We start from the raw sequence: 27057 nt of genomic DNA, 5'->3' as shown, positions 1-27057 counted from the left end.
TAGAGGAAATTTGTTCAAACTGATGAGCTGAAAGCACACTTTGGAAATCAGGGGTCCTCTTGCATCCAGTGTGAGTTTAAAATAACCTTGTACCAACAGGCAAGTGTGGATGTGACAGTTTAATGTTGTGGGGATGCTTTGCAGCTTCAGGGCCAATGAGACTTGCCCTAATTGAGGAAAAAAAATTACAATTGCTTTCCAAAGAAAATCCTTCAGGATAACTGCATTAATTAGCAAGAAACTTCAACTTTTAATGGTTCAAAAGGATTAAAATTGAGGTTTGGGGGTTTACCAAAACATTTGTGAAGAAAATTGTATAACTTCCGTACACAGTCCCGCTTACCATCATTCCTATTAATCTTACGGTCTGTGCAACCTTCATCAGGTTTGCACCTATATATGCATTCAGTAAGATTCAGCCAGTTAGGGATTCCTGGCTATTAGACATCTCACATGTGCATGCTATCTGTGAGTTGATTTTGGAGAACTGATCACAGGACTTTTGTTTTTAGTAGACTTATTATTTGATTGACACACTGTTTCTTTTTCACTCTCTATGTGTTTATACACCACTCTGCATTTAATCATTAGTTGCTAATAGTCTCTGAATCTTTTCCAGTATGTCTTTTGTCCTGTCTTGGTCCCATAATCCCCAACAGGTCGCAGCAGTTGGCTGCCCCTGTCTGAGCCTCGTTCTACTGGAGGTTTCTCCAGTACTGAATGTGCTGAATGACAATAAAATAAATCTTGATGTGGTGCTATATAAATAGAATAGAATAGAATTGAATAGAAAATGTCTTTCCAGTGGTTGACAGAGCAAACCTATGTAAAAGAATTACCCTGCCTTAAAACTGTATATGTGCCCGTGGGGAACTAGGAGTATATTTCAGAATGATTTTAATATAATTCCCAAAGATGAAAATCATATGCACACCCACACACACATTCAAGCCCATATTACTTAAACATAAGATCTTGGGACTTTAATTAACAATTCTGCATATCTAAAAAGTAAGATTAAGTAACTACACTTAGTTTACCCTGTGTGAATATTTAAGGAATTTTAGCTTCAACATGAACATTTTGCCAGAGAAAAATGCACCGTATTGGCATGAGTTTGAGACAGGAAAGACAGCAAGATAAAGAGAGTGTGCACAACAGAAAGGAATATACAGGGAAAGGGCAAAGTCAGAAAAAGACAGCAACGGTGGCAGACACTGTTGAATGTGTAATGATATCTACTGTCAACTGTACTGTTTTTAAGAGTTCAGAAAATAAAGCTAAACAAAAAGGCTAGTTTATTTTAGGGATTACGCAATGAAATGTTTTAAATTTTGCTTAACATGTTAGGCTAATTTTATGTAGCAGGAGATTTAAAATTGCTCAGTATGAACACAATTTACATAATTGACTCCCTTGCTTCTCCCACTACATGCACCGTCCCATGCAGCAAAGATGTACATAAAATCCGATTTCTCTGCACCCCAAAACCATCGTGTCTTCTTACAAATCTACCGTCTCCATTTCTTTCATCCCCCCTTATTCCTCCCTCCGTTCCCCCCCAACCTTCCTCTGCGGCCCACTTCTGCACAGAGGGAATGGCAGCAGCGGCTTCAATAATTCACTTCCCTTCAGAACAGGTTGTGTTTGCATTGCAGGGTGCTGCAGGCGAGAATAGAGAGGGTGAGGAAGAAAGATTAAAAACATGGAAGAATGAGGAATGAAGCTGAAATGGATGAAGACTTTGAATACAGAGAAAGAATGAAAGTGTAAAAAAAAGTGTAGCTGAGGAAAAAGCCTGTTGTGAGTAATCATGATGTGGAAAAAAACAAAAAACAAGACAAAGAAAAATAAACCCAGTGAAAGCGCTTAAGGTGGACAAGTCAGGCTCTTCCATGTACTGCTTGTAGTTTCCACTCCATGTTCTATAATGTGAAAAAGTGTACAATAATAATAAAAAAAGAAGGAGATAGTCTGTTCTATCAGGGAATATATTGACAATGGCATCCCGTGTAGAGGCAGAAAAGAAGAGAGATGAGAGTCTGATAGAAGCCAGACACTGTGAAACTTTCTTTTTATTCTGCAGCCTGTAAATACCTCACAACTATACAACAAGTCTCAAATGTCTTTGCTTATAACTTTTGGGGGTTTGTCCAGGTATACAGATGTGTTTCTGTGTTCGGTTTTGGAAAGCAATTTGAAAACAAAAGCATTTTGTCCAAGATCATTGGAAAGCAGATAGATTAACCACACTAGCAGTAATTCAGAAAACTATTCAGAAACCTATCTGACTTTCTTTGATGTGTTTTTGATCAAAGTTTTCTTATAAGCAGTCAATCAATTCCACATACAGCTCACACGTAAAAAGATGTACAATGTAGTTAAGTATAAATCAAACCAACTTTAGGTCTTATCCTCACTCCCACCTTTTCTTACTGTCTCGCTGATTCTTTCCATTTCTTTCAGATTTTTTGTCAGTCTCTCTCTCTCTAGGGAAGCCTTTCTTCTTTTAGCTGCTCTGTATCTAGCCCTGCCCTTTTCAATGTCACTCTCACCGCGTCTGGTTTTTAATGTAAGCCTTTTGCTCTACTATGTGTCCTTCAACTGTATTTTTTTTTACTCTTCTTCCATGAACCAAACCCATTCCACATCATCAGCTGTCAAAATTCAATCAGATTTCACCAATCATGTGTTAATGTCTAAACTGGAAAGGTAGTGTTGATATAAAAATGATATGATTCATTTTAGGGAAACCAAGTTGTCAGTTTACATAAATTCATACAACCATGCCATTCAGATTTCTCTCCTCGTAGCGTCAAATCCTCAAAATGTGATGATGACATACACCATCACTACCTAAAGCTTTTTTTCTCCACATCATCGCTGTGTAGCCACGAGATCAGCTGACAATTCAGAAAATTGTCGCACACATCTCTGGTTTCTTTGGATGAAAATGTGAAATTTACCCACTAGATTATCCTGCCTCACAGTACCTCCTCCACAAATGAAGGATGTGTGAGGAAATTACTTTTATGCAGGGTAACATGTCCCTACTGAGCCACGGGCGTCACAGTGATTGAGTTCAAAATAATATTCTCATACACGAATCTGAAAATTGCAGATCTCATTAGTTTTCCATCCTCATAGAATGCATTTCCACAAGCTCTCTACAGGGCTAGATAGTTTAGACTTGCTTAAGATTCGGATAATCTTAATCTCAAGATTTTTATTAAGAATCAGTATGAACTCTGCCTTTTTTGCCAACAACGCGGTTTCCTGACTTTTCCATGTCAGACCGACTCATCGGCCACGGATGTGGCTTGTGAAAAGACTATTCCTATCCACAGGAAAAGTACTGGCGCTGGTTTGAGGTGTCACAAGTGAAACATGTGGAAAGCTATGCTAAATTGTACAAATAGATATTTCAATGTTGTTAATAAATGTACCTGTCCTAGAGCATAAAATAAATAAACAAATAAATTTACATGTCACAGGATGCCATTTACACCACTGTACAGAAAACGTCAAATATGCAGCAGAACCTAAGAAGTGGTTTTAATATGCTTTTTAATTCATTGTCAAAGGCTGTTACTACTTAACTCACACACTCATAACGCATCTTAGCTACCACAAAATGGGTCAGAAATTATACTAACAATAACTAAAATAGCCTTGACACAAGTTTACAATGTTTAGACAGATAAGCTGTTCCAGCTTGATGACCAACACTGGACAAACCACTGAACAAGCACATCATGCTTCATTTCTAAGGAGCTTGGAAAGAAAAGCGTCTGGACTTCTTCAAGTTGCTTGAAGACGTTTCACCTCTCATCCAAGAAGCTTTTTCAGTTCTAAGGTCAAATGGTGGAGAGTCCAGATTTAAGCCCTGTTGGAGTACCCCCCCAAGCGGGACATGGACCCCCTAATAATCTTCTACCTAATCACACAAGCCAAGGTGTGAAAACTGGTGTAGGTCACAATCAGCCAAGGTTTTAGGTGAATGCATTGTGAAAACTAGCCCGACCTTATCATGCAATTTCCTAAGGTCAGAAGGCCCAAGATGAGAGTGGGCATTATGGCGTCTGGGAAGGGATTTCAACACTGGATTATAGATGCAGACAGTTGGTGTCGTAAGCCACCGCCTCTTTGAACAGTGGTGTCTTACGACTGACTTAAAACTGAAGAAGCTTCTCGGATGGAAGGTGAAACATCTTCAAGCAACTTAAAGAAGTCCAGACGCTTTTCTTGCCAAGCTCCTTACAGTACGATGACCTGGATGACTGAGAACCTACCCAGAGACATGTTTCTTTTCCTTTCAACTTACAAATAAATAAACTCTGAAAATTAAAAGTGTGAACTAACTACAAGTTACTTTTCATTTACAGCACCCACCACAGAATGACTTAACATGTCATGTACAACATAAATGAGCACACCTCTGTGCAATATCACTTTTATACATCAGTCAGTATACCTTTCATTACTAGGATTGAAAACTTGTCTTTTTTACTTTTTTTTCTCATCACTGATGAAACACAAATTTCTGGAGAAATGTACAACCAGATTTTGTTTCTTCTGCTCTTTGCCTGAGGGCTGCGTTGCTCAGTCTTTTTAAAATAGAAATAAAGGTGTTTATTGGATTCCAGTCAGCATATCACTATCACAGGGGGACGGGTGGAAATTCAGGATTCAGTAGGCTGGGAAAAAAATCCAAAATCTAAATCTTTATTTTAAAACAGCAAGTGGTCGTGCACAGGAAGGCAGGAACTGTGGCAAACAAACCAGATGTGGAGAATACAAACAGAAGTCCATGAAGCAGCCCAAAAGGTCAAAGAGGAGATCAGCTGCAGACATGGGAAAACAAGCAGTGCTTGAAAGGTTGACTAATCCAAGTTTAAAGGCAATCAGGCAAGTGGGAGATAGACAGCTGACACTATATTTGCATTGCAGAGCCTGACTGGGAGCAGGTGTGGAATATTTAACACAGGTGATCCTTGTCAAGGTTTACAGATTTAAGGAGACAAATACAGAACTTAAAAAAGTAAACCTTTTATCAAGTCAACGAGTGTAAATATTCCAGAGTACAAAATCCACGATACAAAGAGAGAGTACACTGGGGAGATGCCAGAACCATAAATACATTCAAAACTGATGGGGCATGACAAACAGGTGAAGAAGGCAACAAAGGTGAAAGTAATTAAAAAAATACTGAAAGCAATCAGGGAATTGATGAAGGACATACACGAAGCAAAGGACACAAAATTTAAAGTAAAACAGGAAAATGACCCGAATAACCTGAATAAAAGACGTAAGATGTCAGGAACACAGATGGAGGCATGAACAGGGACACTAGTGAGACTATTATTAAAAAGCCAAAGACTACAAAGACTTATCACTAGAATAGAGAAAACACAAGAACCAAAGACTTAATACCATTGCAAGGAAACTAATTATAAAATAATAAGGTAGTCTGAAGCTACAAAGAAAACAAGAATTAAAAACTAGAACTAAACAAGCTAATCAGAAACCCAATCTCAAATGCATAACTAAGAAATATATTTGAGTGTCTTCACCACTTTTACTTTTGGACTCACTCCAAATCATTGCACTAACACCTCTGTGCTTCACTCTCAGACTATGTGGTATTCGGTTGTGGTATTCTTGGCCAGGTTCATCCCTGACATGCTGGACCACAGCTGAGCTGAACAATTTTATCTTTATCTCATTTAACCAAAGAATATCCCTCTAATAATCATCAGGATTCTTAAAAGTTCTTTAGAAAAGTTTAATCTTTCTATTTTGTGCCAAAGATTTCTTGGATGCTCACCATAGAGGTTGATGTTAAGCAATGTCGTCTACACTGTCTGAGCTGTTACAGAAACTCTGGTGACCCTTGAGCCAAGAGTGAAGCACTTGCCCTTCTAGCTAGACTATCCAAGTATCTCTGTCCATTGTGTCACTTTCAGAGATCTGCAGCTCTGAGCCTCCCATTTGACAACTGTCCTGTGTTCGGTTTTGTCTTTGCAAATTCTCACAATTAACCTTTTCATTGTTCAATGACTTCAAACCTTAACCAGAAATGTGGCTGAAAATTAACCTGGTAAAATTGCTATCAAGCAGTAGAAGAATCTTCGGTGTTTTGACCTCCAGATGTTCGTTCCTCTAACGAAGCAATGTCACTTTGATTAAATTTTACATTAGACGTAACATGCTGCTTCATATAAATAAAAAATGACATTAACACTGATTGCGCTTCGTCCACACATGCTGTCTGCACTGCTGTTTCTGGTTTAATATAGCTGTTGCAGTGAACATGTCACATGTCGAGGTAGTGAAACCTTTTTTTTTTTTTTTTTTTTCTAAATGACATCAGAAACAGCAGTATGCGACATTACGTGATGGCAGAGCTTCAGTTCATCCTTTGTCATTTTTTTTTTTTTTTTTTTTTTTTTTTTTAATAAATAGGACAGGGGGAATGAATGAGAGAAAGAGGGGGAGAGAAAGAAAGAAAACCAAAGGGGAGAAGAGACGGTGAGAAGGGGGGGGAAGAGAGAGAAAAAAAAAAAAGAACTCCTGGGTCACCTGTATGGAGAAAAAAAAAAAAACAAACAAAAAAAACAAACAGAGGAGACAGCAAACAACAAAGAGCAACATAATAATAGAGAAAACAAAGCACCATCACAATAAACTAGCTAGTCATAGATATCAATATTTACTAAATAATAAACGATATTGTGCAGCACGCAAGATAGACAGCGCACAGTGTGCTTTGAGGCAGCAGCCAAGAAAGCTTTAGTCCGCGTCTGTGAATACCCATGTGTGCATACCTGTGTGGATCAGCATGCTTGCATTCCAAAGGTTTCTCCATGTAATGATCTGCTAGGGAGTGTGGGGGGGCCACAGCCCCGTCCTCCAGGGTGTGAAGCGGGTATGGAGGAGATCAAAACTCCAGACATCCAGAGGCCCCCAGAACACAAGAGACCATGGAAGACCAACAGAGGGGCAGCCGCGCCACTGTTCCAGTAAGAGCTGAGGAGAGTCCCAGATGAGGGCTCGCCCAGCAGCCGCGGAGCAGAAGTCAGGGGGAGTTGCAGTGACGCGCCCGTGAGCTCCGCCGGCCCCCAGCTGTGCCTGAGTGACCGAGCCCCAGGCCGAGAGGCCGGGGGCACCCCACCTCCAAAGGGGCCCGAGCGAGCCCCAGGCCCCAGGCCCCGACAAGCGGCCGCCAAGGAGTGAGCCGGTGTGTACCCGGTAGTAGAGATGGACCGATCCGATATTACGTATCGGTATCGGTCCGATACTGACCTAAATTACTGGATCGGATATCGGAGAAAAATAAAAAATGTAATCCGATCCATTAAATATCACGAAAGCACCTCACAAAACTTGCAACACACCGTAACTCACCTCAGAACGTTAGCACGTCAGAGCAGTATGCATCACGTGATAGAGCGGCTGTGGCATGCGGGACCTGTCGGTGGTCTGGATAGCATTTGGAGCTTCGCTAGCAACCCAGCATTTCATCTCCGACAAAGTTATCCCGAGAGAAGTAAAGCAAGTGTGTAAGTCCATCTCTGAATGTAAAGCATTCCTGTGTTAAGCTTAACAAGCGATATATGGAGCGACTGCCTCTCCTGCTGCTACTTCAATCATGAAACTGCTTAACGATCAGCTGATCGGCTTTTCTGTCGTGAGTCCCTGTCTCTAGTTTGTTTTTGGCCCACTTTGCACCAGAAAGAGGAAACCAGCGGCTGAACAACAGCAGCACGTTTAAGCTTGATCAGCTGTTGTTAGAATGTATTTAATATTACTTTCTACTCCAGGATCTTTTTCTACGTAGCTGACGCTGGTAACTGTGCAGGGGCGGATCTAGCAAAGTTTAGCCAGGGGGGCCGATAGGGTATTAACAGGGAAAAGGGGGCACAAAGACATACTTTTCTTTCTTATTCTCATTTAAAATGTCGAGCTTTTAATAAATAATTATCTGACACCCAAAGTTTTAATTTGATGTAAAAGGAATAGAAGTCAATTACTGTATATAGTGACTATTAAGTCTAATATATATACCCTAGTAAGCTATAGTACTTTTTCCCTTTGGGAAGGTACCATCTGTGCAGTCTGCAATTTTGTTGAAGAAAGATGTTGAATCTATTTAATATTTCTTGAAAAATAATTGATTTCTGTGCATTTTTTTTCACACTGCATCAAATTAAGGTTGATTACGTCGATTAAGCATCATGAGGTGGAGCATGAGGGGTGGTTCCCTATTTTTTATTTTTTTATTTTTGTTGTTGCTGGGAGTTGGAACCCTATTAGTTAGGTTGCTTAATATTTATGCTAAGTACTCTTTAAAATACCAGAATAGGGAGGATGGTGTAGGTTTAAGTTTATTAGATTGATCAGTATTGCTGAACTATGAAATATTTTTTTTTGCATACAGGTATAACAGAATAGCTTTAGTGTAGTTGTTGTTTTAAACTTGAGTATGAACTTATACAAAATGCAGCAAGATATTTAAAAAACAGTTTTGTTGATTAAAAAACACTATATCGGATTCATATCGGTATCGGCAGATATCCAAATTTATGATATCGGTATCGGTATCGGACATAAAAAAGTGGTATCGTGCCATCTCTACCCGGTAGTGAAACCTGCCTCTGTAAGCTTAGCTGCATTTTCTGTTTTTTAAAAAAGATCTTTTTCAGTGCATTCTGTGAATCACATCAATTTGTTCCAGGGTTACAAATGCACTTACTGTTATAAATCAGGAAGGTCATCAATAATTTTTATTTCTCACGTCGTGCATCAGTAGTTCTTTCAACAATACTGACTTTTTCCCTTTATGTGTGAGTCTAAAAAAATAAATACATAAAAAAAAGTATATAAATACATTTAAATAATACATGCAACATTACACACTACACTGCAGTCTTACTTAACTGAATGTATGAACATGATATTTATATGCACAATCAACCTTACTAACATATAGAATATATTCTGTTCCTTAAAAACCACAATGCAGTGCTCTCAAATAACACAGAGAGTATGTTGTAGTAAATCCAGCAACTGAAATGAGGCTCACTCTGCTATATTTAATGATGACTGACAGGGTACTTAACCTGTAAGAAAACTCACTCGGTGGGGCTGATAGTTAAAGTCAAGTTTAACTATCAGGGGCGATCGGGGCTCAAAAAGTTGGCAGTTTGTCTTGTAACCGTAAGGTTGCCGGTTCGAGCCCCAGCTCGTACTGTCTTGGTCGTTGTATCCTTGGGTAAGACACTTCACCTACTGCCTACTGGTGATGGCCAGAGGGGCCGATGGTGCGATATGGCAGCCTTGCTTCTGTCACTACAACTGTAGCTGCCTCCACCAGTGTGTGAATGTGAGAGTGAATGAATAGTGGAATTGTACAGCGCTTTGAGGGCCCCGAAAAGCGCTATATAAATGCAATCCATTGTTATTATTAAGTTAAAGAAAACATGAAAAGGATATATGAATCTTTTTTACACTTGTAACCTGTCTTCTTATTTCTTTTTATATCCTTTTTATGAAATAAAAGAAATTGAACCAGTTACATCCTCCAGTTTTTTGTTTGCTTAATTTCATAAACAGTTGGTTGGTGTAACAGGCTTACACCAACCAACCAAATCAAACCAGAGCACCTTTCCCTTTGTCCTCATTTCCTCAGGTTGCGGCTGTCTCCTTGCTCCCTAGTGTCAGCCGTCCACTGGCTTCCCAAAAGCCCGTCTGCAGCTTTCAATGACCGTGTGCGCTATGTCCTATATTTGCAGTAAGTGGAGAGGTGGGTGGATGCTTGCCACTGAATCAGTGGATGATGGTGAGAAGATGACAGGGCTTTGGAGGAGAGAGAGAGGCTGTGTATAAAGAAAGAGAAGGGTAGTGAAGGGAGGTGGGGGGGGGGGGGGGGGTTAGGAGAGTTTAAGGGTTGGATCCAGCGAAAGGACGTGGATGAAGAGAGGGAATTAGGATGGAAAGAGGATGGAAAGCTCAGACTGGATGCACTTTTATGACATGCTAAGGGTAGCTGTATGGATGGCTGGGAAGGAAAAGAGGATCAGTGTGAGGAGGGAAGGGAGGGAGGAAGGTGACAGGAACATCTTTTTTGACTGGTAAAAGTTTAGTAGATGGTTAAAGCCAGAATGAGGAAAGATGTGGCGGAGGAGGAGAGGGATCAGAATGTGTAGCTGCTGGCAGGTAAATTGCTACACTGAGAACATGGGGACTTTTCAAAATATCCGGCAGATTATACCCCATCTCCTCTGAGCCAGCTGAGATGCATGAGAAGAAAAAGATGTGAAAGTGTGAGAGCAGCAGGCTAAAATTTCAAACATTTAAAGTGCCGGAAAATTTGAGTAAAACCACCATGTGTATGGGAGGAGGAGGGGAATTTGCCACTGAGGGAGAACAAGTTTGAGACACTGACTGAGAACGAAAGAGGAAAAGGGAGAGGGCGAGATCTCCAAGCAGCACGCATCGCTGAATTATTGAGGCCTGACTTGTGTAGGAGCAAAAGATAGATTTCCAGTGTTGATCCCTTCTTGCTGTCAGAAAGTTTAGTTGGACACGACCAACTTGAGCAGCTGTGGTTGTTTTGTTGTTGTTTGGGGGTTTTGGCAGTCACTACAGGGAAAGGCAAAATCTATGTGGTAGGAACAACTTGAAACAATGTGGCAGAAAGTAGACTGTGTGCTTCCTGACACTCATTTATTTAAAACACATCTTTCTACCTCTAATTTATTTAGAGCATATATTTTTGCCACTCATTTATTTAGAACAAATCTGTATATACACGTGTGCTGAGGGCACCATCATAAATACAGATATGTAAAGTCCCCTAATTTGCTTTGTGTGAGTCAAAAAAAATGTGTCAGCTGTGTTGTTGACACCTGTAGCCTCCCATAGAGTATTCATTTACAGAGAGAATTCTTAAATCCAACCTAGTGTATTTTACAGAATTTTAGTTATTTGTCTTTATTTGTTTTTACTTGTACATGGCAATGTTTACCCAAGCGGCAATTTTATTTTTTAAGGACCTACAGCTTGGATGTCTCTCATCCATAGAGGCTCTGACATCTTTCATGTCTGGCATCAACAGGTTCCACTGTTTGAAAAAATACTTCTCAATCACCACCACAACTGTGAGCATGAAAAAACCATGTCTGTTCTTGTATAGAATGTCTAAAGAAAAAGGTGAATATAGCCACCATGACATCACCTTTCAGCTAATTAAGCCCTCTTTTGAAACCTTCAAGGTTCAAGGTTTTACCAAGGACAACGATCAAAGATCGACGAGTAGTCGAGACGTTTTCTTCTATATCTTTTTATACCTCTGACTTCCTATTGCAGGGGTCAGCAACCTTCAGCATAAAAAGAACAATTTATCCTCTTTTACCAAACAACAGAAGAAAAAGGATAGAATGAGTATAAAGTAAATAAATATACAAAAAGCTGATTTTTTTCCCCCCTTTTGTTCAAAGCTTGTAGTCAATCATAGTTGAGGGGCTCTAAGAGCTCAAGAGCCACATGCACTTCTGTTGTGGCTTCACTTTCTAAGACCTGGAAACTGTATCCAATTTGTTTCATAGTCTTTTGTCTTTTATTGACTCTCTCCATTCTTCTGATGTGATTTAGCGCCACATCTGTGCAACCTGGTCCAAGAAATAGGGCCAGTTGTCAGACTGTAACAACTTACTGTCTTGGTAATGATAGTAGTAAATGCACGACTGCATTGTGCGAGTTTACTGAGAAGACAGTTTCATAAAGACAATGTGACAAAGGACATGTAAAAGTTATTAGCACACACATGAACAAATCAGTGTGTGAATGGATAAATATGTGAGTGAAGCAGTGAGGGTGGTGGTTAGGCCAACTAGCAGGTTGCCCTAGATTTATGACACCTGGCTCTTCATTTCCCAAATATGTACAACAGAGGTGACAATAGCCATGTGTACAACAAACATGCCTGCTTGAATTCTTTCTTCAGCATATGAGAAGTTTTGTAACCAACATTTGCATATTAATATATTCTGTATATTTCAATACATGATGAAAAAGATATCAGGGACCAAGCAGTATTCCAAGCAGAGTAACTTTATATGTGGGATTGTTGATGCCAATGTCTGTAGGATTAAAAAATTCAAACTTTTAAAAGTACCAGTGGTGGCAAGAAAAAATACTGTGGCTTGCATAATTTTCACAAGGACTGTCTGATATTTCTGAAAAAAATCCACTTAGAGAAGCTTGTATATAAATCTTGCAATATATGAGGAAACTATGCTAAGATTTACCAGCAAAAAGAATGAAGCTAAAGACAGAAATAAAGGCTGAAGATAAAGGAAAGCAGGGTGAAAGAGAAGTGAAGAAGAAAGCAAGTGACAGTGTGAGAGAAGTGCAAGAGGAGGCAGACGGTCTCTGATGTAAGCCATGTTCTCACCGCTGTTCACAACCGTCCTGTTGCCTTCATGAATAAGTTAGATGCCAAATGTTCCCTCCCTATCATGTCCATGCATGCAGGTGCACAATACAACTCACACATTAAAACACTATACCCCTTATTCTTCAACTTTCAAGTCCCCGTGCACACAAAAAACTAAAAAGACACCACCAGAGCACATCTGCACAACAACTTTGCTATTTTTTCTTTCGCCAAAATACGTTGAAATATAAAGATGCTCTGCTTTACTAAATTTCTGCACAAAGAAACATACAGAGACCCACACATATTCCCTCCTGAAGTAGAGCCAGTAAGAGGTGCTTGATAATGTCTGACAGAGTGACAGGAGTACAGAGGCAGTACAGACGAGAAAAGTGAAGTTTCCCTGACAGTTTTTCCTGCCCACAGGGCACCTACGTCATCCTGTTACACTCTGGACATCTCTCATCCAAAGAGGTATGTGTGCTGGTGTGTGTAGTCCCATGTATTATTACCACGTATGTGACACTGACCAACATCCAAATGCAAAGACATGAAAATCGGTAGGAGTATGGTTCACCAGAAGGTAACATGTTTGTGCACATGCTTCTCTGTACATGCATGTGAAAATTGTATCTGCATGAATGATAACATAATCATCCAAGAGAGAGAGTTAAATACGAAGACAGGAAATAAGAACTACAAATGAACAGATTGAAGAAGGGTTGCGTAATGATCTTTGAGCAAGAATTATAAAGACTGTGACTGCGCTTCAACATAGAAACATGCTTCAGGAGCCTCCAGTGATTCTCAGCATTTTATTCTGCCTCATCAAACTTGTATATTTAATTTGTCCTGGCAAAAGAATTGATTCACTGATAGTGTTGGATTGACAAAAGAAAGTTGTTGTTTTTTTTACAGCAAATTTATGACAAAAGTAATCTCGAGCCACTTTACATGTATTCATTTATATGTATGATATAAACCCTGCAGTTTTAGAGGATGAACCCTAAGAAACAGACAGTTCCCTATGAGCCAGAATTTGGCATCAGTGGGGAGGAAGAACACTCTTTTAACATTAGGAGACCTCTGACGTGAGTCGTGCTGGTAGGGACAACGATCTGCTATGAAGAGAAGAAGGGACAGTATACAAACATTAATGGGATGCTGGAAGAAGACTATTCATATTAATCTTCTTATTCACTCTCCAATAAAGTGAACAAAAATGTCCATACAAGACCAGTTATACTGCCCACCGTGCTATGAAGTTGAATGCAGTTTCTTATTTCTTACTTTTTTGCTGTATTGATAAAAAAAAATCTAATAAGTAAATTAAGTTGGAGTATATATATATATATATATATATACATATATATATATATATATGTGTGTGTGTGTGTGTATTGTTGCCTATGTATTGCCACCATGCGCCACACTATCTAGAGCTACTTGAGCCCACCGCCAGCTCCAGGTCTAACTTATGGCAAGCATGGTGATAAATCAGTCCTCCAATGACATAGTGTGTCTTAGTGTCTTAGTGTGCTTATCCTTTAGCCCCCAGGTAGTGAGACTAGTGTAAACCAGAGTCAACATATCATTTTGGCCATAGGTCTGTGGTGTTGCAGCTGATCTCTAGGTTAATAGAAATGTTGTCAGGCTTTAATATCGAGTCAGCTATACAGCAAAATATGAAAGAGGAAAGGAGAGCAAGGAAGAGTGATCAAGGGAAAAAATGGTAAGAAAACTTAGTTGGGGAAGCATTGTAGTGTATCTATGAATGTCAGTAAAAAATGTAATTAAAATTAATATCTATCTATCTATCTATGCTTTTAAAAAGAGATTAAGTTATTGACTTTGAGCAGCACTCCAACAATTTCAAGGCCTTTGATTAAAAGTGATACAGACAGAAAGGTCACTTGGTAGCTATAGTTCATATTCATGTAAGAGGGTGCAATCTGTTAAGCAAAACATGGATAGTGTGTGTGTGTTTGCATTACTGATGTATTTATAATCATCTGTGTACACAGTCATGTTTTGGTGACCAACTCCCTTTTAGTGATGAAAAAACATGTCCTCAAAATTAAAAACTACAGGTTTTAAGATCGAGGTCAAAGTTCAAAGTGATTTTAAATTTAGGTTACATATGGGTAAGGTTTAGACTTGTGTTTTGATGCAAAACCTTGCCTGATTACATGTCTGCATGCGCCTCTGAATATTCGGTGCCTACATCTCTGCATGTCAAAAGAAAAAAGCAGGTAAGGATTAGGAGGGATGTAAAAGATTACTATCATCTCTTGCTTAACGTTTCAGTCTCTTCCAATCTCTGTCTCCTCTCCCCCTTCCCCTCCTCCTCCTCCACTGCCTCAGAGCCACCGATAAATTATGGATGCTTATTAGAAAAGGGCAATATTCAGCATTCAAAATAAACTCAGTAGCATGAGACATGAAAGAGACACAAACAAAAAGTGCTGATGTGAGAAGAGGAAGAGTTAAAGTCACAGGGGAGCCAGTGGCCAGGTCACATAAACCTGCGGTGATCTATTTCATCTGTGTACCATCGGAAGATAATATACTGTAGATCTTCTGTGATATCACAAGACAGAAATACTCTATTAAAAGTAAAGCGTTTAAGTTTTTCATCCGAAAGTAGAAAAAAAACAGAAAATGATTATAAATTAAATAATAACTATTGTAAAAATGAAATCATTTAGAAAGCAGTGTTAGTGTGGCTATATTATTTAGGATTTGGTCAATAATGTATTTTAATGTTTACATTACTTTAATATTGCAACTAGTAAAAATCAGGATGTATGTACTTGTTATACTGCTTAGCAAATGTCATCTTTTCTTTATTAAATAAAAAAATGGTCACATTTTAAGTAATTTTAGATTTTGACATAAAGTGGTATAAAACAATACTTCTGTTTTTTGTTTGGTTCTTTAGCAGTGATGGATGTACTAAAGGTAGTTACTAGAGCAGGGCAATATGGCCAAAAATATTTATCACGATATATATTTGAAAATTTGCGATAACAATATAACCGACGATATAATTGATGCGAGACAAAATACAACTCCACAACATTACTAGCGCAAAAAGACAACCTTCCATTTATTTTCACTTAAACAAGAAGCTGGTTTTTATGTACATTAAAGCTTTATAAAAATGTAACAGTGCAAATGCAAATTCCTTGCTGAAAGTTTAACCAAAAGGCATTTCCAGTAGAAATGGGCTGACATATCCTGAGCATAACCATGTATAATATCCACTGAAGTTAAAAAGAGGTGCTTTGCAACATTAAACTGCAGTGTGCAGTACGCATTTTTCAGACCATAAGGTGCACGGGATTATAAGGCACATTAAGCGAAACAAAGCAGTCAGATAAATCAAACTTTATTAAACTCATTCTTCTTGCTTCCTCCACTTCTGTACCATTGATTCATTAATGTTGAATTCTCTGGCAGCTGCTCTATTCCCATGTTGTTGCAGTATATTAATGACTAACCTCGTATTGTGGATGGATTATCTCAGTTGTTCTCCTGACTGAAGTTTGGTCCGTTTACAGCATCCTGCCATGCGATTGCATTTGTCTCTAACCATGAAGAACCTTCACGTTAACTTTTATAAGTGGAAAAGTGTTAGTGTTCGTCCTCCAGCTTCACTGTTTATGTTATGCTAACATAGCTGTGTCGCTAGTGATCACGTAGCACATCATTATATACCAGCTAGCCAAACTTCAGTAACCCTACAAACGTCACTGCTGTTTAGTTTCCTGTCTTCATTTATGGTGGAAGTGATAGCAGAGCTGTACGTTTGAATTTTTTCAGAAATCTCTCAGTCAGAACATGCAATATCATGCTTAGGTAACTAGCGAAACTAGCGAGCTAACTTCCGCTAGCTTCCTGCTAACTTCTAACTCCGTTAAATGTAATAACTTTTGTTTTCATGGATGCCTGGAAGTTAAACTTTATAGTTACACCTGGTAAAGCAGCAATGCTGATCGTTTTATTAAAGATGAAAGAATTTAGACAGTTTTTAACTCTAAGTGATGCTGCAGTGTTGTTTGACCTGAAGTATACGGAGTTTAGGACCCAGATTACTCCCAGATTTAAGAGCATCTTAGAACGGCCGCTTGCATGTTCTGCAAAAAAATGTGCTTTGTTGTGTATCTGACGGACAAACACCAAACCAGTTCCACATCACGGAAGTTGCACCATTTTTACAAACCAATTTTGGTTCATCTGTTTCACTCAACAATCGGCCATGTGCGTATGAAAACAAAGGCACTGCGCATGCGCGTTTTACTCCCATTCTATCGCGATATTTCATTTTCCTATCGTTGCCTAACATTATACCGGTATTACCGTGAACGGTATAATATGGCCCAGCCCTAGTAGTTACTTTAGGTAACTAGAGTACTTGAGTAAATGTGTGTATTTAGTTTCCATCATAGACTGCAGTGAATAAAGTTCCAGATTAAAACATATACACAGAGACAGCAAATAAAAATGGGAAATGCAGCAAGCTTTTCATTCAACCTTAGGCAACATCTTCAAAGTTTTGTTACATCTGTGCACACTTTAAGCATATTAACTTAGTTTCTGCATTTCCTGTAGTGCTTTGTTCTGTGGCCAGTGGCGAGGCCTAATTTCCCCAGCTACTATACGAGTCTTGCTCAAATCTAAAAAAACAAAAGCACTGTTAAGCAAAATCACTGATTTAAGTTCATTAAATTTCCTGTTAACAAGCACATAATGAAGCATCACATTGCAGCCTAATACAGTCTGGATTCCATCTACACCACCAGCTAATGGCTTTGTGTGACTTTGTCGAGCAATCAATAATTTGGTGTCTCTGTGAACTCTGTTATTTCACACAGTGTGATGTCATGCAGTACCACAACATGAAGAGACACTTTTCCTGGTACACTCTGTCTGTGTTGACTCTTCAGTTTAGAAGTCACATCCTGCCAAACTGCCTCGAAGTTTAATCCTTAAGTGCGTTAAGACTTGCCGCATGTGAATGCCACATCATGCTTGTAATGCCCTTGGATTACAGTATATCCAGATTAAATGAAACTTCAGAATCACTATGTATATATGCAGGAATGTTTGTGAGGAAATGCATATAAAAGGCTTATCCCCCAAGAGAAAACAGAGGAGAGAAGGAGAATGTTTGATAAATTAAAAAAAAGACGTACTATAAATGATCTGATTAAACTTGCATAACAAAGCTTGCTTAGCTGTGACAAAACATATGGTGTGAGGCTTTTTCTTTTTGCTATTAAATACACAATCACATTTTATTGGTGTACTTGTCTGTCCAATTCCAATTTGACGGACAGGTGTTACAAGCTTTTTGACAGACCTCACAGAAGTCCAATCAATACTACACTGCTGCAAGAAAAACAGTGACTGATCCTAAAGTCCCTGCTGAGCCAGCAAACTGTTGCAGTGGGATTGAGTGTGTCTTCTGCACAAGCATATCCCTCTCACACTTGCGCACACCAACACACCCAGAAGTTCACAGGATCACACTCTTCACACACTCGCATACACGAGCACAAACACCTGCATACACAGATTCACAAGCGTGAGCTGATAAAAACGCACACATCCAAAAACACCCCAGAGAAGGCTACAGTAAATGAACCTCACAGCCATCCAAAGCACTGACATCAATCAGGTACGCTTTCACCGTTTGGCTCCCGACGGACGGTGAGTCGCATCTGTCTGCTAGAGCAAGTGCTAAACAATTCCAAAGTGACAGAAACCATTTTATGCATATCTGCATATACAGCATGCCAAACTCGTTGGCACTCTTCCTGATCACCCCTACTTGTGCTATTTACTGCAATTGTGTAAATTGTGAAACCATTTGCGTTTTCTGAATGACTCTTTTTAGCGACGGTGATTTTCCTACATGAACACAGATACGCTCAGCTAAGCAACACCAACACACAATCCACCGGGATTGCTGGGTGTCTGAATAGTGGCCAGTACAATTCCCAAGAAAGCTGTGGGCCTTTTCTTCCCGCAGCGGTGCCTAAAAGGCTACTCTTGCACAAAAGACACATATTCTATAAAACTGGGAAGGAAGACTCTGATAAAAAAAAAAACAACCAAACTAAACAGCGCTGGAGCCTCCACGCCTGCCAGTGACTGCATATCTGCTTCGACCCACTGCATATTTGTGACAGAGCCCATGAGGCTCAGATGTTTCATCAGACCCAGTACATCACCCTGAAGAGAACGCAAGACTGTTTTAAACAGCTATGAAACAAAATAGATGAGAACAAGAATGCACAAGGGTGATTTTGAGATGTGAGCCTTTAACGGGACCGTGTAAGTAGAACAGAAGTACCTTCACAGGGAGACAAATGTTCAATTTTTAAAAAAAATGGCAGCCAGCAATGAAAGAACACCTCAAGTTCTGAGTATCTTTTTGAACCATTTTGTTAGAAAAACATCTGCAGCATCCACAAATTTGATCTTTTAGAACATAATAGCATGCTAATAACAATCCCAAGGTAAGGCGTACACCTGCGTTTAAAACATGAACTCGGAAAACTGTTTGTAATGGAACTAATAAGTGCACAGATGAGAGAAAATCTGAGAAAAAAAATAACTTCTGCACACTTCTGGTGATTTCAATCCATCGCCATTATTGTACATTTATAGGCTCTTACAAGAGCTGAGGGCTGACAAAATACAGATTTTGAAAGCAAAAATCTCAAGTATTTTATTTTAAAGTCAATGCAGTCTCTCAACTAGTGGTTCCAGTTGAAACGTTACAGTGGATACAATAAATCTGAGAATTGTCCGTGTAATTTGGATATAGTTTACACAGATGCTGACATGACAGCCGCAGTGCGAAGTATTGGAGCAGTACGAGTCTGATTAGGAAGGACTTTTATACAGGCCTATATGCTTCAGCAAATGACAGATTGTCAGCATTTCTCAGTGTGAAGGCAGGCTGCGGGATTGCTTATGACAACAGCACTCTGTGCTACAATGACTAAACAGACCCTGTTTTCAATGGCTGCCACATGCCTTCAAATGTCAAAATCAAAGTATCAAAGCTGACAGATCGGTTTGTGTGTTTTTCTTGCCCGAAGGGACAGGAGGATGCATAACTGGCCAGGCGCCTGTTGCTGAAGCAACTGAGCTTCTGTAATACAGTAAACTGCAGTCGCAAGAGGTGACAAATCTCAGCTTTATCCTAAAAAGCATAGAGCGATTGTCCTGTTTAACCTGCCTGACAAAGACGGACCGTATATCAGAGCGCTCTAACTCTGCCTGTGCTGCTCTCTCGTCTTTCTCGCTGTCGTTCAGAGTGCGGGTGCCTCTGTGTGGAGCTGATTCAGTATGTATGGGACAAAGTGTTAACTTAATTCAAGCCAAACTTTGCCCTTTTTTTCATTTTTAATCATAAGCCTTGGACAACTTTAATCTCACTTTGTGTAATAAATCACCAACCTAATTTAGACTTTGTATAACACATGCGTTTGACCATGACGATTTTATTTTTTTCAGCCTAAAAATGGAATTAAATTGGATTTACAGTAGCTGGGTTTCCCTTCCACTACAGGGTTGGATGTTTTCCCAGCTTTCCTCTTTTGACTTCCAAGAAGTGAACTCTCCCTTTTAAGATAATTTGTTGTCCATCTCCCTCAGGCTTTTCTCAGGAGTGTTAAGACCAGTTATTGCAAGGCCTTGCTGAAACAAGAGCAATTTGGAGCTCATGACAAGCCTTCAATTACGCTCGTTGCTAGCAAGCTCACTCAGTCAGCATAATAAAGCATGTATTGATGTAATAACAGGAATACATAAGTAAATATAATGCCCTTACCATAAACTCCTTGGCCCCAGGCAAGAGCATAAACACGAGACAATAACAATATCCAAAAAAGCCCCATGTTCAGCTCAGGTCCGTCATAACCTGAGAGAAAAAGACAAGGGTGAAAACAGAGGCACGGAATGGAACAGCCTGCAAACGTAACTATGGAGGATGGAAGAAACGACAACTGAGTGATTGTAATCAAAAAGGAGGGGAAAGATACTTTAAATTGCTTTGTTTTAGTGTTCAACTATGTCCCCTGCAACCCCATAAGCCGTGAAAATAATATTACAGAGCAATTTAGTTCCCACCGCGCAGCGAACCTCGCTTCATTCAACTTAAAGGGCAGGTAATTCAATCAATTGTGGATTATAGAAAGCTTACAAGCAGTCCAGTGTGATGAAGAATTGGAGATTGACAGGATTGTAGATGTCTGCTGTTTAGCGTGACTAAACTTCCTCTGTCCACCCCTCACTGAGGCACAGCGGCGGGCAGGTGTAGTCGGGAGCACAATAAGGTTTACACTGCAGTATTCATGGAGGATTTGCAACAACAAGTGGGGTCGCGGAGACTACTTTAGACCCCGAGACCCGCACATATTCCTTCAGATCAGTACAGTTGTTCCTACTCTGTCAGGTCGACGGTGATAGCAGAAATATGCACGTGTTACGTAATTTATTCTGATTTATTCCGATTCATTTTTATCATGCATGTGTATGTATTAATGGAAAGCTGTTTTCTTGTTGCACACTGGTGATTCAAAACCTGTAGGACACCTGAAGACAAGGAATGAAATCCAGCTGAGTGAGGGAATAATGGACCCTCTTAGCTGACTCTTTTTCCCGAACACTGGGGTTTCCTCCGACGTCTAGAACGCACGTTTGTGAGAGGACTGCATTCACCGTTCGCATTATAAAGCGCGCTGTAATCAAAGTTTCTTTCTGCGATATAAGCAAGTGAATCCCTGGCATTAATGCTTTGACGGGCACGCATTGCCTATATTGCAAATAATTTAGCAATCCCAAAATCTGAGCGCGTGTAACTAATGATCGACTTTGATAATGTTGGGTACATTTGAAAATACTTCCAGCGTCAATTAAGCGCTGACAAACAGTCTATAAAACATTCTTTAAAAATGAGACAGACATAATGTGAAGGGAATAGATAAATGATGCCAATCTGACATATATTTTGTTCAAGTATTGCCAGTTCAGCGTTGGGGACAGTGTGCCATCTCTACCTTGTCTCCGAGGTGCCGTCCTTTGGGTCAGTCCGCTACCCAGTACTACGCGCCCTTCTCACGGCTCAGTAACGAGGATTCCTTCGCTCTCCGTTAGACCAACCTCGCTTAGTGTTTCACCACAGAAACAGCAGAAAAGTTTTATATCCTCCACCACTGCGCGTCCAGTAAGAGCTTTAGCTAAAATTCCCAGAGTGGAAATGTGGACTTTTTCGAGCTCCCAGATCTCTGAAAGAATCTCTTCGGGGTGTTAAACTTTTATTTTACGCACGGAGAAGTAGTCGACAGAACATCGCACAGCTCGGTTCCTCAGAGTCCCTCTTCTCAAAAATGAAAATAAAACCTCTGTTCCTTTGAAAAACTCAGGCAAGGCTACTTGGGGGAAATCCTATACACTCGGACTGCCTTTTTGTGGATTATTTACTCTAAAAGGCGTGGTTGAAACGCCTTTACTTTCTCTCCCTCTTTGCTTCTGGCCGATGAAAGTCTATGAAGCCCCTTTAACGCAATCATGCGCTCTGAAAATGAGCTTCCCTCCGCTAGTTCAATCAGCGCTGTGTCTGTGGACTCCAAGTGATGCTGGCCAAGTGGAATATGTGCGCAGACTGAGAACGACCGCCCCTGTCTGTGTGTGAGAGAGAAAGGGAGAGCGAGAGGGATGGAGAGAAGAAGGGGAGGGAGGACAGAGGCTTACACATAGATGCTCTCAAGCCTCACAGCTTCCACACTGAACAGGTTGTCAAAAGAACGCCACTGCTCCCCTCTCCCACTCCCAGTCTCTCACTCGCTTTGGAATAGGTTTTCAACCCTTTGGTAGCAACAGGGTGTTTTTAACAGCAGGGGAACGCGCGTGTTTTCCTGTTTTTCTCTTGTCGACTCTTTCCTGGAGTTCGTCCACTGCTGGTACACGCAATCGTCGATGCCAATTACAGCTGAAGGGCGCCCAGAAAGTTATTTTTTCTTTTAGCATAATGGAGGAACCCCGAAAACAGCCATCCCTCTGCATGGACCAATTATTTATGACAGCATAAACAGACCCATTGTTATCCCCGCCCCCCCAACTCGCCTAAGCACGCACATGGTGTCTCTCTCACACACAGATTTACAGTGCCCATCTCTCTCTCTCTCTCTCTCTCGGTCTTGTGGGTTCTCATTGAAGCCACTGGAGGGCGTTTCAGCTCATCGCCACTGTTTGAACGTGCACGTGTGGCATGAGCGTCAGTTGTGCTTGTGCCCGTGTCTGTGTGTGTGCGTGGGGTCCGAAAACAACACGTGTTAAGGGCTCTTGAAGGCAATTTCTGGCCTTCCCACGAACAATGTTGGCTTATCACCAAGCAGCGCATCTGTCTCCACCTGGATTGAATAAAATAGACACTTAAAATATCGAACACACAGAGTAGAGGCGGCAATTCGTCACGAAAGCAAAGCAACAGCCATCTAATTTCTGTAACTGTATTTATGCAACAAAGCAACAACGTTGCAATTTCTTCTCATTTAAAAAATAAACTGTTTCACACAAAATGTGGGTGGTGGGTGGGTTTACCTTTTGGTGATTAATCAGGAAGAGTGGGTGATGAAAAGAAAAGGAAGGAACATGAAACTGCACCTTACACGAAGACAAGAAAAGCGTAGTTATTAGGTTTAGAGGGAACTGCGTGTGAGCTTAAATGCATAACGCGATATAGTTCCTGGTAGAAATATATTAAGGCATCCAGTTTCCATTTTTCTGAGTCATTTATAATGTGACTAGCTTCGTTTATTCTAATAATTTTGCGTGTGACAGAGAAATAAATTCACACTTTAACCTTGAGGCTTTATGTTGTATAACTGTTTTCTTAATATCTTCTTTAGTCTGCTTAATGGGAAAGATTTAGCAGTTTGAGAATATTGCTTAGGTTGTTAAGTTTATGGTGAATGTCATTAAATACAAAGCAGTTGTTAATCATTTTTGGAATTATCTTTGGATACAGTGCAACATTTTTCTCTCACAGACCATTTACCTCTCTCACACAAAATAGAAATACTGAGACTCTGTTTGTATTCCAATATTTCGTCTATCTTTATTGCATCTTATTGTTTTTAAAAACGTAATTTATTCACCTATTGTATTTCTGTCATGAAATATAAACATAGCTATTTGTTGCGTGATTTTTTCACTCAATTTTCTAAGCATCTTTATTATTCCCTATTTAGTTGCATCTGCTAGTGAATAATTTTCATGCAGTTATCAGTAAGTGTACACAGGGTGTAAAACAACATGTTATGCTAGTAGTTTGTGTTTTTGTCCAGCTAGTCCACAAACACAGCTGTGGATGATATGCTTTTCTCAAAGGCACATTGTTTGTCAAGTCCTTGTTTTTCATTTAACTTAGGAGTCCACATTGTTGCAAAACCAGCAGCGCTTCAGTCAAATCTCCTTTTGTCTAATGAGTGAAGGCTCAGAGTGAAAGGCCTTAAAACATCAGTTATCTTTGTTACTATACTTTGAATGGCTTATTCACAAAGTCTCTTTTTCTTCTGAGATGGACAGTGTTGATTACTCCCACATCACAGTGTGAAATGTAATTGAAAATTCACAGACATTGCATTTGTACAGTGGAGGAAACACTAAAATGTTTTTGTTTGTTTGTTTTATTTAACTTCTTCAGGCTTTCAAGTGTTTTTCTATAGACTGTAAGTCTTAAATATAGTTGATTTTGGCAGCACAAAAACATATTTGGAATATAGTTTGAGTAAACCGATTAGGGTTTTTTTTTTCTAGCATAATTATAATACTGATCACTGGGAACAAAGTTGTGAGAAAAACAAACTTTTAACGTAAATTGTTTTCTGCCAAATATGGCAGTAACATTTGTACTCTTCAATCATTTCTGGGCAACAGTGAGCAGTGAACATTTGGGGGTTTTCATCTGACATTCCTAAACAGAATCAAGACACTCAGTAATTACTTTGCACTCTCAATTCAAATGAAACCTTTAATCAGAGCAAACAAAATCATGGGTTCTGGCGCAAGTATGTGTCTCTTTCCTTCCTTCCCTTCGTTTTTGCCCCTCATGTTGGGTTGGAGCCAACAGTCTTGGCATGTCTTGCTGAGAGCGCATCATTGCTGCTTAAGGCAATGAATCTCAAAAGACAACATGTTGTAGGAACAACCTTGGGTGGGAGCCACACACACACACACACACACACACACACACACACAGTGTAAGTTTTCCATGATTTTAGAGGACTTTACATTGACATTTTCTGCTGAATTAGGTTGAGCACAAACACTATTTACCTACCTGCTAACTAACCTTGATTAACTTGATGCTCAGCCGCAGCTACCACTTGTATTAACCATTCATAACTCTTACATAAAGATAACCTTATTTTGTCTAAAACATGTATTCACTTAAAAACGGATGATTTTATGACTCCTTGTTTTTTGTCCTTTGCAACTAGGTCCTCTCAAAATAAACATATGCACATGCACACATTTGTCCCACCACATTTTTCATTTACTTGTTTTTGTCCGAGAAGGAAGGGTTATGAAATCATTGCAGGTGGTGAGTGAACCAACAAAGACATTAACTCAGACAACAACAAAATGCTACCACGCGTTCACAACAGGTACAATTCCTACAGTTTTGTTACTTGCATTCAAAGGCAAAATTATGGCTGTACTCTCCAATCAAAAATTATATAATAAAAAAAAACTAAGGTAGTGATAACCTGAGCTCTATGGCGTTAATCAAGAATCATGCAAAAGCATATATTACAACCTTTAAATTCCAGTCTAGTTTTTCAGTAATGGGGGGTGAATACTTCAAAGCTAAATGAACAACATGCACACCGAAATGTAGTTGAGTAAAAATTCTGGAAAAATGGAAGCTGTTTGCAAGCTGCAATTTCCAAGCTCCCACGGTTTTCTAAGTGCACCAAAGCCTTTCTTTTTTAATAACAAAATACCTTGCTTTCTGTAATGCTTTAAATATGTAGGTACAGCACACAAAATCCAGACCTTGCAGAATACTGAGGTCACAATTCTTCATTTAAAACGAGACATAGCAATTCTGTACTTCTGTTTAAAAAAAAAAGGAAAATAAATAAATAAGCATAAATAAACACATTCATTGCAAAAACTCTCAGTGGACCTTTGAAAGAAGTAAAAGGCTCACACACTGTTCTTTTTGTGAACAGAACTACAACTGGTAACATCTCAAGATGAATAAAATCCCCGTTGGTGCCTTAAAATGTAGCCTACTGTCTGCCAAAGCTTTTATTTTGGTACCACATCCGAACACCACAGACTGTAATGTGATCTGAGGTGCCTGGTTAAAATTTTTCTGGTATCATGCTCTGTAATTGATGTTCCCATCAGTGTAATTCAATCAGAGCTCAAAGTACTGTATATCAGCGCCAAGCACTTTCCCCACACAGAAACAGCTAAATGGACAGAAAAGATACACTTGAGACCAGTGATAATTTAATTGTGTGTTCAGTGTGTGTGTGTGTGTGAGTCTGTGTGTGCGCGTGCATGTGCCAGACACAATAGAGAAAAGAAAAGCAATATCACTCTGTTAAACTGAGATGTGATAACAGGCATCTCAACTTGACAATGCAACACATCGTATAGAGAGGAAAGACATTCAGACTTCAGACATTATATATAAATATTTCTAAGTATATTTTTTAACAGTATATGTTTAGGTCAATGCAAAGAATTGTGTTTTTGAATTTCACCAAAAATATTTGTTTATATATATTAATATGGGCTTTAAGTCTTAACTTCAATTGGACAACTTGAATCACAATGTTCATATAATAATTACAGAATTACAGCCATTTTTTGAACTCTTTCACTATTATCAATTGATAAACATAGACCATTTCTTCATTATTTTTTCACAAAGGAACATTTAAAAGGTCTTGATGTAATTTCAGCTGTGGTATTTGCATTGGAAACCTGTTACTGTAAATCTGTGATATTCGGTAAAAGGAGCATTTAATGCAAGCAGGTAAATAAGTAAAGTTTATTTATTAAGCACAGGCAAACGGTCACAAAGCACTGTACACCAAAAGAGTAAAATAAATAAGTACATCAAGTGCCATAATAGCCGGTAAAAGGTCATCCTTAAGCCACATCAACAAAGAAATCTATTAGTGAGAAAGTGGGAAAGTTGGGAAGAGCCAAATAAACAAAATACAATATATTGAGAAAACCTTTTGGTGACGGTGAAAAACATTCCACAGTCCCAAAAATGGAAAGGCTGGAGAAGACTTTGCAAAAAAAAGGGGGGGAAGAGAGCTTCAGAACAGTGAAACTAAGGTCAAGCTGTACCAGAATGACAGGAAGAAAAACGTGTGGAGAAAACTTAGAAGGGCTCATGGTCTGAAGCATACTACATCATCTTTAAAACTCAGTAGATGCATGGGCATGCGTAGCTTCCAGTGGCACTGGGTCACTGCAGTTTATTGATGATGTGACTGCAGACAAAAGCAGCTGGATGAATTCTTAAGAGGACAGAGCTACTTTTTGTGCTTGAATTCAGCCAGATG

At 39.5% G+C, this 27057-nt stretch overlaps 1 protein-coding gene across 2 annotated transcripts in view; it reads right to left on the bottom strand.

Annotated features, from left to right (window-relative positions):
* The window catches only part of mdga1 (MAM domain containing glycosylphosphatidylinositol anchor 1), a 202056-nt gene extending 179802 nt beyond the window's left edge, over positions 1–22254 (bottom strand). For both annotated transcript variants that reach the window (XM_026171878.1, XM_026171887.1), the window contains exons 1-2: positions 21517–22254; positions 20289–20378 (exon numbers count right to left, since the gene is read on the bottom strand). In XM_026171878.1, coding sequence (XP_026027663.1) covers positions 20289–20355 — 67 coding nt within the window. In that variant the 5' untranslated portion in view covers positions 20356–20378; positions 21517–22254. The remainder of the gene's footprint in view (positions 1–20288; positions 20379–21516) is intronic.
* Positions 22255–27057: the final 4803 nt, after the last annotated feature.

This window comes from Astatotilapia calliptera, chromosome 1, assembly GCF_900246225.1.
Source record: "Astatotilapia calliptera chromosome 1, fAstCal1.2, whole genome shotgun sequence".
Classification (NCBI taxonomy): Eukaryota; Metazoa; Chordata; class Actinopteri; order Cichliformes; family Cichlidae; genus Astatotilapia; species Astatotilapia calliptera.
This window is presented reverse-complemented; position numbering and strand designations above follow the sequence as displayed.